Here is a 12,414-nt window from a genome sequence, read left to right as displayed (position 1 = left end):
GCTCTGCGCTCAGTAGAGAGTTTGCTTGTCCCTCTTTCTTCCCCCCTCCCCTGCTCGCTTTCTCTCTCTCTCTCTCTCTCAAATGGGTAAATAAAATCTTTACCCAAAAAAAATCCAAAAATTAAGGGTCCTCTCACAGCTCTTCCCCGTGTCTCCAGAGGAGAGCACCGAGGCTCAGAGGAGTTTCATGGCATGTCCCAGGCCCACCCCCCTGCCAAGACTGTCCCTTGGGGGACCCAGGCCCTTACGTCAGCGCCAGCCCAGAGCTGTGGGCCGGCAGGAACCTGCCCTGGGCTGTCCCCAAGGCTGACGGTGTCTATGCTGCTTTCCAGCTCAGAGCGCACGCAGTGGACATGAATGGCAACAAGGTGGAGAACCCCATCGACCTGTATATCTACGTCATCGACATGAACGACAACCGTCCCGAGTTCATCAACCAGGTCTACAACGGCTCCGTGGATGAGGGTTCCAAGCCAGGTGAGCCCCCGGCCCCTGAGGAGCGCCGAGTGAGTGGGAGTCAGCAGGCGAGGAGGCCCCATGCTCAGGGAGCCGTGACCACCCCACGGGCCTCCTCCCCATGGAGGCGCTCACTTAGCAGGTGCATGTCACACTCACTGCAGGCCGCACGGGACCCCGGGAGCAGGGCCCCTGCTTCACGGGCTCCTCGGTCCAGAGGGGGGTGCAGACAAAAGCCAAGCTAAAGCAAGTACTTAAAGCCTCGGCATGGATAGTAAGGCTCGGAAGGAACCCAGGGGCGCTGAGAGTCATGGAGGCGCCTGTAGGTCAGGGAGGACCCCTCTGTGGAGGTGACATAGAGGCTGAGAGCTGAGGCATGACAAGGAGCCTCTTGGAGAGAAGGTCTGGGGGGTGGGGGTGTGTTGGAAGGGAGCCTGGGGAAGGAAAAGGCACGGGCAGAGGTCCTGGGGCAGGAGACGAGGTCAGAGAGAAGACCCGACATCCGAGGTCTCCCGCACCACACTTTCCATTTTATTCCAAACCCCGTAGGAAGCCCACGAGAAGGCCAGACTCCCGCGGCCCCAAGCGGTGAGCCCGCATGCCTGCAGGCCTCAGTTCCCCTCTGAGCTGACCCAAGGGCCAGTCTTACCCCAGACTTCAGTTTGGCATAGATGACCTTGACCACGTGATCGTGCGCCACGGCCCTTGCTAAGCATGTCTCTGCAGGGGAAGGGCCCCTTCCCTCTCCTCTTTAGCAAAGACAAACCCGAAGGTCCCAGGAGGTGTGTGGGGGGGCCAGAACCCCCAGCCGATGCTAGACCTGGCCTGGGAACCGGCAGCAGCACCTGGGAATGCAGTAGAAATCTAGAACCTCTCAGCCCACCCCCCTCCCCGACTCAGTCTCTGTAGGTGAGCAGCGCAGCCCTGCACTGCCTGCTGTCTCCTGCAGGGACGGGCGGCATCCCTGGGCCAGCTGCCCAGCCGGGGGCTGGGCGGGTGGAGCTGAGCTGAGCACCCCCAGGGCCGCCAGGAGTAGCCACTGAAATGCAGGATGCCCAGGGGCACGGGAGGATCAGAAGAACAACTATTTTCACGCATACTTATGCACCAGGCAACATTTAGGAGCCGCCTACAGTGACGAAGTACTGCTTTTGTCCTGAACTTCAAGTGTCCCCGGGGTCTGTAGCTTAGCGGGCAACCCCACCCCGGCGGCCCTGGCGAGTATCCCGTCCCGGGAGGGCGTCCGGGCTCCTGGGAAGGCCTGTGGCTCTGGGCACACGGACCCTCAAGCACCGGGAGCCTGAAGCTCAGCCGGCTTCCCGCTTCCTGTGCTCGGAGGGGTCAGCCGCATCCCATGCAGCCCACGGTGGGGTGGCGAGGCCAAGCATTTATCATCGCTTCCCCGCCCGGAGCAGGTTGTCATAGTTCCGTCTCCAGGGGCTGCTTTTTCAGCAAGGTGAATTGTGTTTTTGATTGATTGTCTCGGAATCGTGAGATGCAGGCCAGCCCAGTGTCAGTGAAGGCATGTGACATTATGTCTGCCCGCACCTTGGGCAGCTTCTCCCCACAGCCCCTGAGGAGCAGGGACAGGCTGCCGACGGGCAAATTAGCTCCAAGCGGCCAGCTCCTTAGGCAAGGGGGTGGGGTCGTGGGTGTCAGGCTTGGGGGTGCTTTCTCGTTAGCACAGATATGGCGGGCCTCTCTCCCCACGACCCGGCACACTCCATAAAGGTGCCTGGATATCATAAATCACACCTCCCTTGTCTTACTTTAGAACAAATCAATAGAGAAAGTCTTCCCAAATGTGTAACTGGCTTTACTCCTTAGGATAACAAAAGCAGCAAATTGTTGTGGCTCCTCCTCAAAATCCTGATAAGCTTTTAAGCCTGGAGATCGGAGCAGCCCCCGCCCCCCCATCGCCCCATCGCCCCAGCTCCACCGGGCCACTTGGAATGCCGAGCATGGCCTGGAAGACCGGAAGGCTGGTGTGGATCCCAAGACGGGTCCTCTTTCCCCGTTCATTCCTGTGTCTTTCATGGACTGTTTGCACTAGGTGTGGACTGACTTTCAGGGTCCCTGGGGGACCCCGCGTCTGTCTCTGATCCCGGAACAGCCCTCAGAGGGGAACAGGGATGCCACGGCTTTGTGCAACGCCCGGGACGCAGCGGGGCCGTGCTGCTCCCTCATGTGCCCGGCCAAGGCGAGTTGACCCCAGACAAAGCATGCCGTGGTGTCCTGGAGGCAGAAGCGCCCAGGGCTCGGAAACAGTCTCCAGGGTGTCCTCCCTTGCGTCAGTTAATCACCGTAATAGAAGGTTTCACTCGGTGCCTTTGCAGGGTAAGGAAAACCTATCACCAGAAATTAGCCATTATTCCCTGGCATGATGGGTTAAGGAAAGGTTTCAGATGTACATTCTAAAGGAAAACAAATGGAAAGGTGTATTAAACATTGACTCACCCAGATACAAACCTTTTAAGGTTTGGGTAGTTCATATGGGGACATTAGCAAAGTGACTCAGGGGTGGAGTCTCAGGAGGAGCCCACATTCACCCCACATTCTTTCCCCAGCCCTGGTGCCCCGCCACGGTATGGAATCCTCTTTGGTGCTGCTGGATAATACAGGCTCGGAGGGTGTGGAAGCCCCAGGGTGGCCCGTCCTATTTGGTGCAGCAATGGTCATTGTGGTTTGGGGTCAAGAGTGCCCGCTACTCTGATCTCAGCTGTTAGATTTCTGGGTCTCCAAAACCCACCTTGAGAGCCCCTGGAAAAGGGAACGCATTGGCTCACATAATTGCCAAGTCCAGAGACAGGAAGCAATCTCGGGTGCTGTGGCTAGAGTGGGACTGGCCAGGGCCTTGCTTACCTCGGTCTGACTCTCCCCTCCTTGGTGCTGGCTCATTCTCAGGGAAGTTCTCTCTTCCTGTGGACAAGACGCCTCAGCAGCTGCAGACATAACCATGAGCCCCGGGAGAGGTCCCACTTCTTGCTGGAGTCCAGCAGGGGCCCTGGGAGATCCCCGTGATCTGGCTTGGGCGCTGTGCCCATCCTGAGGCAGTCCCCACGGCCAGTGCATGGACAGTGAGCCTCTTTCAGGCACAAACAGAGTCTGGTTCTACACCCCTCCAAGTCACTGGGTCTGACCCTGTGGCTGGTGTGGATCCCCCCCAAGGAAAACCAGATCGTTGCTTCAGAAAAGGGGGCTGGATACCAGGTAGGCTCAAATAGCAGGTGTGCATCACATGCAGTTGCAAGAAATAATAGAGACACCCCACAAATCTTCACCCGTTTCCCCCGGTGGGAACAGCTCGCAGAACTGTCATGCATGATCACGCCAGGACGTTGACACTGGTGCAGTCACAGACCTCACTCACACGTCGGCAAGTTTCCCAGCGTGCGCCCACGCACACGTGCGTGGGTGCGCTTCCGTGCAGTCTCCCCACGTGTGTAGATTCCTGTGACCGCCGTCAAGCTGCTGAACAGCTCCATCGGCAGGGCCCCTGTACTGCCTTTCAGAACGACAGCTTCTTCCCTCCCCCACCACCCACCCACCGACCCACCATCCCTAACCCCTGCCAGGCGCTGCTCTAAGACCTCCCTTCGGATTCCCTTCTTGAACGCTGCGACAGCCCTACCGGATAAGCACTTTCCTTTTCCGCACTTTGGAGATAAGGGAGCGAAGGCATAGAAAGGAGGCAAGATTTAAACCCAGGCAGTCTGGCTCGTGAGCCACAGTGCTCACCATGGTACACACTGCTTCCCCTCCCCAGTCTGTGTCAGGAATGCGTTCGGCCGCAAGTCACAGAAAACCCACCTTTGTACCAGGAGGGGTTTGGGGGAGAGCTTGAAGCTGCCCATGCCTCTCCCTCTGGTTTCTCACCCCATGGTCCCTTGGAGGCCCTCCAAGCATCACATCCACTATCAGGCAGAAGGAAGGAGAAGGAAAGAGAAGGACAGAATGTAGCACGGGCAGTGTCCCCCCAGAAAAGCACAGGTTGTGTATGAAAGTGCCTTTCTCCAGGATAGAAAAATATAAACCCTACCCTCAAGAAGTCCATCGTCCAGTTGAGGAACCCAGAAATCCGTACGTTATGTACGTGTGAACGAGTGGTAGAGATGCACATCCAGCAAAGGCAGAGAAGCAAACATGCCAGGCCTTCAGGAAAGGAGAGCATTCTTCTGCCTCAGGGCCTTTGCACATGCTGTGCCCTCAGCCTGAATGTCCTCTCCCCAGTCACTGTGACACTGGCCCCTTTTCCTCCCTCAGCTCACGTATCACTCCTGCAGAGGTGTCTGCCCTGCCTGCTTTCCATTAATACTGCCTTACTTGTTGGGTTAGTTACTCAGTTTGCGGCCAGCTTGCAGCACTGGGCAGAGATCCTATCTGTTCTCCTCACCTGGACAACGGCAGGACTCAGTGGACCCCAGCCCTCGCCTGACCCTCTGGAGGCTACCCGGTGCTCAGGACAGGCCCGGGTCCTGCGTCCTGGAGCTCGGAGCTGCTCGGCCATCAGCTCTACCAGGCAGGCTTCGCGAACCTCGCAAGGAAAGAGTAATAATCCACAGTGATTATCTTTTAACTAAAAAAGGCTTTAATTGGAATTCCTGATTTCCCTAACCCCTTGTAAGTGTGTGAGGGCCTATGTTATAAATTCTGAAATTAACGTCACCTTAAAATATTAAATAGCAGAGAAATCTATATGCTGAAAATGAAGTCAAAGAAGGCTTCGTCTAGATAATGCAGAGTTTTTGCTTAAATAGATTATTCTATTAGCGGTCCGTTTATTTATTTATTTTATTTCTGTGCCGGCGGAGTTCTCCCTGAGATGAATGCCACGGACTAATGCACAGATGGCACACATACTCGAAAGTCATCTGAATATTAAGAATTTAAATCTTTAGCCTCAGTGATTTGAGCAGAAAGCCAATTATGGGGCTGAATTAGTTTTCAAATTAAACTGCAGTTTAAGGCTTGTGAAATTAATCCTTTAAGGCGGACGGCCGCGCTCGAACATGAATTCCGAGGGAGAGCCGACCCTCCGCTTTCTCCCCTTTTCCTGTTGGTGCAGCCAGTAAAGAGACGCCCTGCACCTCGGGCGGCGGGCAGCGTCCCCGCTTAGATGAAAACACAATCCTGATGTTCTGTTTCGTTTGCCAAGAAAAATGGAAACCTCGCTGCTGGCAAGAGAGGCCGGAGCAGGCGCCCAGAGGAAGGAAGGATCCCTGGAAGGATGCTTCGCTCCAGGCCCGTGTAGGGGGGATGCACCTTCACTCCCACATGGCTGCAGAAGTGAGCTGCTAGTGTGAGTTCTTCCTCCTCGCAGGGCACCCCCGGGACCGCAGCCAAATGGCTCCCGTGGATACACCATGGGATGCTCCGGGTGCACTCCGTGTAATTGGGATCGCTGGGGCTCAAGGTTGTGTGTGGACTCGGACCCGGCCGGCCGGAGGAGGCAGGAGGCCCAGGAGCACCTGCAGGCCAGGGCCACACCGACCAGACACTCGGGGACTGGCCCTGCTCACGCCCCAGGCACCAGCTCACAGGCAGCTCTTCTGCTCACCCCGCGCCCCACAGAGGACATCCCGCTTCCAGAAGAGGACCCCCAGGCTCCAGGAAGCTCAGTGACGGTGCAGAACCAGGCCCCGGGAGCGGCAGCCAGGGTCTGATCTGGACTGAGCCCTGCCGGTCCCACCCTGAGCCCAGCTTGGCCTCAGAAGGCCAAGGCCTCACCCAAGGCCACAGAAAGGCATCTGTTTGGAAAGGTCTCTCTTCTTGTGCCTTGTCAGCCAGGGGTCAGTCGCGCCCACCTCAGCCCCAGCTTAATCCCTGTACTGGGTGGAATGGTGTCCCTCCCAGATTTGGGTCCACCCAGAACCTCAGAATGCGGCCGTCCTGGGAAACAGGATCTTTGCAGACGTAGTCAAGACGAGCTCTGATCCGCTAGGACTGGTGACCCTTTTAAGAAGGAGAGATTAGGACCGAGGCTGACACCTTGATTTTGGACTTCTGGCCTCCAGAACTGGGAGATAATAAAGTTCTCTTGCTTACGGCCGTACCCTTGGCCTGGCACACCTTCCTAGCCCTCCTGCACCTTCTCTGTGCCCAAGGGAAGTCCACCCACCCTGCCCGAGCCTTGTAGGAGGGTGCGAGGTCATGGCCATCAGCCACTGCCTGTCGGGGCCCCAGCTCTAGAGCCAGGCGTGGGGTCCATCCACCCAAACCCCAGCGTGGAAGGGTGTGGAGGAGGCCACAGCGTCTACTGCAGGCTGTGAGGACCGCCGGGCTTCAGGGAAAAGAACGCCATGACCAAGGCCAGAACGGGGGTCAGAACGGGAAGCCGTTGCATGTCAGGAGGAGACGGCGGCACGGGGACCCACAGCTCAGGGCCCGGGCAGGGTGCAACCCAGATTAGAGCACGGCCCCGGCTCAGCACATGTCCTGTGCCCGCTGGGTGGGCACACACACGTGGGGTCTAGACCATGCACAGACAGGAAGGAAGGCTGCCCCCGCCAAGAGGGCCCTCCAGGCTCTCAGGAATTCCTCCAGCGTCTACCCATCTCTTCTGGCCTGGGCTCTGCTCCAGGGCCCTGAACGCTCCTATTTCATCTCTGCTGTTCCACAGACCCTGTCCCTTTCCCACTCGGGGTAGGGCACTCCCACATGCGTCGGCCACCTGACCATGGACTGGCGACCCAGCCGGGCTTTCAGAATCCCTCCTTCTTGAGAGAAACCAAGTTGCAGTTTAGGCTCTAAACACAAAGTCACATCTTCTATTTCTCAGTTGCCTTTTTTCTTTTTCTATTTTCTTCTTTTTTTTTTTTTTTTTTTTAGTAACATCTTACTTTCTGATAATCGAGTGATAGCCTTTGAAGGAACCGTGGAAGGTACAGAGAAAATCACAAAGGAAAACTCAAACTCCCACATACGGTGCCGCACTCAGAGATTGCATGTCCGTCACACGCCCTCTGGCCTCCCCTCCTTTGCATAAACACGTTGTTATTTTAGAGATTGGGGTCACACTGAACAGTCTAGAGCCCTCGTTCTTTTCCAGTGAGCCGCACGTATGTCATGAAAATTTCAAATAACATTAACTATCCTTCTACAACATTTTAATGGCTTCACACTACTCCATGATGGCAAAGTTATGATAACATCATAATTTATTTAACCAACACCCTGCTGTACTACGGTTAATATCATTTGCTTATTGATTGTGCCCATGGCTTGTCTGCACCACCAGATGTGAGCCTCACGGGTCAGGGGTTTTTTCCACTTGGACTTTTTATTTAAGATCGCTGTAGATGCACACACAGCGTGCAACCTAAGACAGAGTCCCCAGTCCTTCGGTTCCCCTGGTGGTAACGTGGAAATGAGTGAAGCCCACCCCAATGAGCTCTGTTTATTCAGAGCCAGCCGGAGCCAGGGAGTCGGCCCCCACCACGTGCACTGGGCAAAGACTCGAAGGCGGGCAGCGGAACAGAGAGCTTCATGGTGGGGAAGGGGCCGCTCAGCTGTGCCCTGATGGGGCTTGGGCCTGGAGAAGTGGGAGGTGGACATCCTGTGTCATTAGTTGGAGGCATACTTCTCTGGCTGGCCCTGAGTCAGAAGCCGGGACAAAAACTGGGGAAGCTGTCAGTTATCCATCAAGTCCCTGCAGTTCCGGGCCAATGGTTACAGGGTGACTGTTTGGCTTCCTGGATTGTTACTAGAGATAGGGGGTCTGACTTCCTCCAAGTCTGACCTGCGGGGAGCTGCTACCTCCCACGCTGGTTCCCCCGGCTGGTGGGTGGACCTCCCGGGCCGGCTCCCGCGGACGGTGTGTTAGAGTCCTATCTTCATGTCGGATTGACTGTCATTTCGCGTGTGTTCAGTCTCTCCATCATGTCTTGGCAGAACCACAGGACAATATGCCAGCCAGGATATTTGGGGTTGACACAGTCAAGATACAGACATTCCATCCCTAGGAGGATCCTCATGTTGGGGATTTAATGGTCACACCCACCCCTGTGCATCGGGGACTTTGTGTATCTCTTTTGCTCACGGACATGCAATGCTGAACACGGTGCTTGGCACATAGTGGATATTTAATAAATATTTGTGGAGGATTTCAGGCTTTGCTATCAGGAACCGTGTCAGCACGGACCACTGGGGGCACAAATCAATCATCTATTGCATATCTGTGATTTTTTTCCTGAGGATAAATTTCTAGAAGTGGATTTGTCAACTGGACACATTTTAAAGGCACATGGGTATAGAGAGCCAGCTGCGTCCAGAAGCTGAGGCCTTGTGCTCCCTGGACACTGTAGGGGGTAGGGTGCCCATTCCCTGTATATCCCTGCTATTCTCTATCGTTGTTATTTTTAAAGAGCATTTGCGTTTTGGGCATGTGAAAGCGCCCTTCTTTCATATCTTTGATCAGTAATAAAATTGTTGTTGTTGTTTTCAAAAAGGAGGAGCAAAGAGTGTCTCTGTGATAAAGATTTGAAATTTAGGCTCCTTGACTGGAGACTAAGCCAAGAGGCCACGGCGGGTGTGTCAGGCGGCGGGGTCACCGGCCAGCTTTTCCTACATTGTACCTTCTGATATTTTCCCATGAAAACGCGCTGGTTTCCGTGGGTGGGTTTCATTTGTGCAATCGGAAAAGAATTATTAGAATTCTTTTTTTTTTTTAAAGATTTTATTTATTTATTTGAGAGAGAGAATGAGAGAGAGCGCATGAGAGGGGGAGGGTCAGAGGGAGAAGCAGACTCCCCGCCAAGCAGGGAGCCCGATGCGGGACTCGATCCCAGGACTCCAGGATCATGACCTGAGCCGAAGGCAGTCGCTTAACCAACTGAGCCACCCAGGCGCCCGAATTATTAGAATTCTATCATTTGGTTTTAAAAAGCAGACTCCTGAACATAGCAAATAAGGTGGATGCCTAGATGTAACGTGATGTTATAACGAGCCCAAAACTAAAGGACCAGTCTTGTTGCCAAACATTCAGATCCGAGTCCTCCACATCTGGGGCCCGGGGGCACAGCGAGGGGCACAGACTGACTGGGTGGGCTCTGCAAAGCAAGAGCCTCAGCCACATCCAGACTGCACACACTCTGCCTCCAGAACTTTCTCTCAGAAGGCACCAAATTTGATGCTGAGCCTGGGATTTTAAAGCTTTGGGAATACTTCCTCCCCAAAACTCTGATGCCCTGGTTCACCAGTCAGGGGCCGTGCTGGGAGCTGGGACTTGGTCAAGGAGTTCATGATGAAGTTGAAGCCAGCTGAAACAGGGTTCCTGGGTGCTTAGAGCCCTACCCCCTCCCTATCCTCTCACCCTCCTCTTCTCAGGCCTGGAGGCCTAGCTGCTCAGCTTGAAACCCCAAGCCCAGTTCAGCCCCAGCTTCAGACATCTACTCCCAAGAAAGGATCGCATCAAGGTAGGGCACACACTCCTCCGCACCCCTGCAGGGCTCCGGACAGCACATTGTTCTGGAGCAAGGAAATGAACTAAAAACATGCAGCTCAGGACAAGGGCCTCCAGGACTCCAGTGCCACAGGGCTAGGAGTTTGTGCCAGTCGGAACTCTGGGTTGCAAGTGACAAAAATTCAAAGTAAAATGGCGTAAGGTGTGAAGGGAAATTCATGGGCTAAATTACACAGAAAGTCTATAGGGTACCTTAAATTTTCTGTTAACCTAAAACTGTTCTTAAAAAAAAAAAAAGTGTGCATGTTTAAAATAGTCTTTAGGTAGGGGCACCTGGGTGGCTCAGTCGGTGAAGTGTCTGCCTTCAGCTCAGGTGATGATCCCCAGGTTCTGGGTTCTAGGTTCAAGTCCCACATCGGGCTCCCTGCTCACTCAGTGCCACCTGCTTCTCAAATAAATAAATAAATAATAATAAAATTAAAAGTCTTTAGGCAATAGCTTCAGGTGCAGGTTGATCCAGGGGCTACCTAGTGAGAAGCTGTCACCTGAGCCCCTCTTGAGGCCCCAAGATGGCCCTGTCCTTCAGCCTCTTTATTTGTGGCCAGAAAGTGACCATCATCCCCAGCCTCACTCACTGACACAGGCAGACCCAGGGGCAGGGACAGCATGTTGGTTTCCCAGGAACCCCAGCAAACATGGTTATTGCCGACTCTGATGGGTAAGGTGCCCACAGCTGAACCGATCACTGTGGCCAGGGGGAGGGATGTGCTCAGCCAACCAGGGCCTCGCAAGGCAGGGAAGGATGGACACCAACAGGACCCTCAGGTGCCGCCCTCAGAGAGTGGGGCTGTGCTGTCTTCCACCAGGGAGCTCAGGCCTACGTGTGGTCGGGGAAACAGACACCGAGCAGTGGGGCAGCTCAGGCAGTTGCCCAGCCCCTTGGATCTGAAACACCTGCACCCCTGCACGTGTGCTCCCCCAGGGTGCACAGCCTCCCCTGCAGGCGCTCCTGCCAGCTCCTTTCCCATGTGTCCCTCAAGCACGTACTCCATGCCTTCCGCAGAGCCAGCCCCGGGCCAGGCCCCGCTCCTTCTCCGGGCGCCTCCAGATCCCCACTGCACCACCCTCCATGTGTGCTCGGCGGAGCCCCGGCAAACACTGAGAGCCGGGTCTTGAGCCGTGTGGCTTGGGGAGAGGGAGCTGGGTTAGGAGTTGGAAAAGCTGGTCCCGCAGCCGGTCCTGCTCTCCCCCTGCCCCGCCCCCCACCGCTGAGAGAGAAGGAAGTCAGAGCCGATGCCTCACAGGAACCCTGAGCTCTAGAAGAAGTCCTCCGAAGCCTCGTGGGGAAGTGAAGGCGGCAGGTTTGCTTTCCAGCCTGCCTCCGGCGACGTGGGGTTCCCTCCGTCTCCGGGAGATGGGGATCGGCTGGCGATGTCTGCCCCGGGTGTGCCCCTGGGGCAGCAGCAGACACAGCAGATCATTCCCATCTGAGAGCTTTCTCTGTCCCAGGCACCTATGTGATGACCATCACGGCCAATGACGCGGACGACCGCACCACGGCCAATGGGATGGTGCGGTACCGGATCGTGACCCAGACCCCGCAGAGCCCGTCCCAGAACATGTTCACCATCAACAGCGAGACAGGGGACATTGTGACCGTGGCAGCTGGCCTGGACCGAGAGGTGAGGTGGAGGGGGGAGGGGGGCCTCGCCCTTGCGGCCCGTGCGGGAGACGGGACCCCAGCCCAGGTTGGGTGCCCCGGGGGCCCGTCTGCTGCGGCACCTGGCCGGGAGGAAAGCTCTCAGCAAAGCCGTTCCTAAGTGTTCACCGCCAGCCCTGGGAGCGCACCTGGGAGCTGGCCCCGCACGAGCTTCCCAAACAGGCGCCGCTGGTGTGCGTGGCGCCGAGGTCTGACCTCTGTGCTCTCAGGAGGCGGCCGCGGCGGGGCCCCGGGGCCGGGGGCCATTAGCGACCGTCTGAGAGCATGAGCACCCACCCCCGCCTGGGGCACCAGCCCTACGTCTGACCCGGGCGCCCCCGCCACGATGACCCGGGGCGCACGGACAGGGTGGCACTTTCCACTCAGGGCAGGAATCATCGCGGCCAGAGTAACTTCTTTGGTGCTGGGTACGAGGACTTCCCAGCTTCGCGGCCCTTCCCGCGACCCCAGGAGGCCGGCACCTCTGTTGTATCCACCTTCGCTCACCCCATCCGTGTGGACTCCAGTGTCCGCCCCGCCCAGAGCCAGACCCTCAGGAGAGGGCGGCATGAGGTGGCTTTGCTGCTGCCACCGGACTGCCATTTTCCCACCAAGTGCGGGGGCGTCTCCAGGCACTGGGCCACTGTTCCCATCTGGGTAGATGACGCTGTCCCGGGCACCTGCCTCCGGGGCCCCTGGAAGGGTCAGCAGCAGCTCCGGGCTGAAAGCCCCCGGCTGGCGGCACTGAGTAAGCACGCTCAGCTTCCCAGACCAGCATCTCTCCTGCCTCTGGGCCTCCATGACGGCCTCCGCTTTGCTCAGTGACCAGAGGCCGGCGTCTCCTCTAAAGGATACCTGA

The 12,414-nt window shown here is 56.5% G+C and overlaps 1 protein-coding gene across 1 annotated transcript in view; it reads left to right on the top strand.

Annotated features, from left to right (window-relative positions):
• Positions 1-334: 334 nt before the first annotated feature.
• CDH4 (cadherin 4) overlaps positions 335-12,414 on the top strand; it is a 44,470-nt gene continuing 32,390 nt past the window's right edge. The window contains exons 1-2 of the mRNA XM_081832494.1: positions 335-477; positions 11,366-11,538. Of these exons, the coding sequence (XP_081688620.1) occupies positions 354-477; positions 11,366-11,538 (297 nt within the window). The 5' untranslated portion in view covers positions 335-353. The remainder of the gene's footprint in view (positions 478-11,365; positions 11,539-12,414) is intronic.

This window comes from Leptonychotes weddellii, chromosome 10 (genome assembly GCF_054177405.1).
Source record: "Leptonychotes weddellii isolate Sample4059 chromosome 10, ASM5417740v2, whole genome shotgun sequence".
Lineage (NCBI taxonomy): Eukaryota > Metazoa > Chordata > Mammalia > Carnivora > Phocidae > Leptonychotes > Leptonychotes weddellii.
The sequence above is the reverse complement of the archived record's forward strand: the minus strand, read 5'-3'. Positions and strand labels throughout refer to the sequence as shown.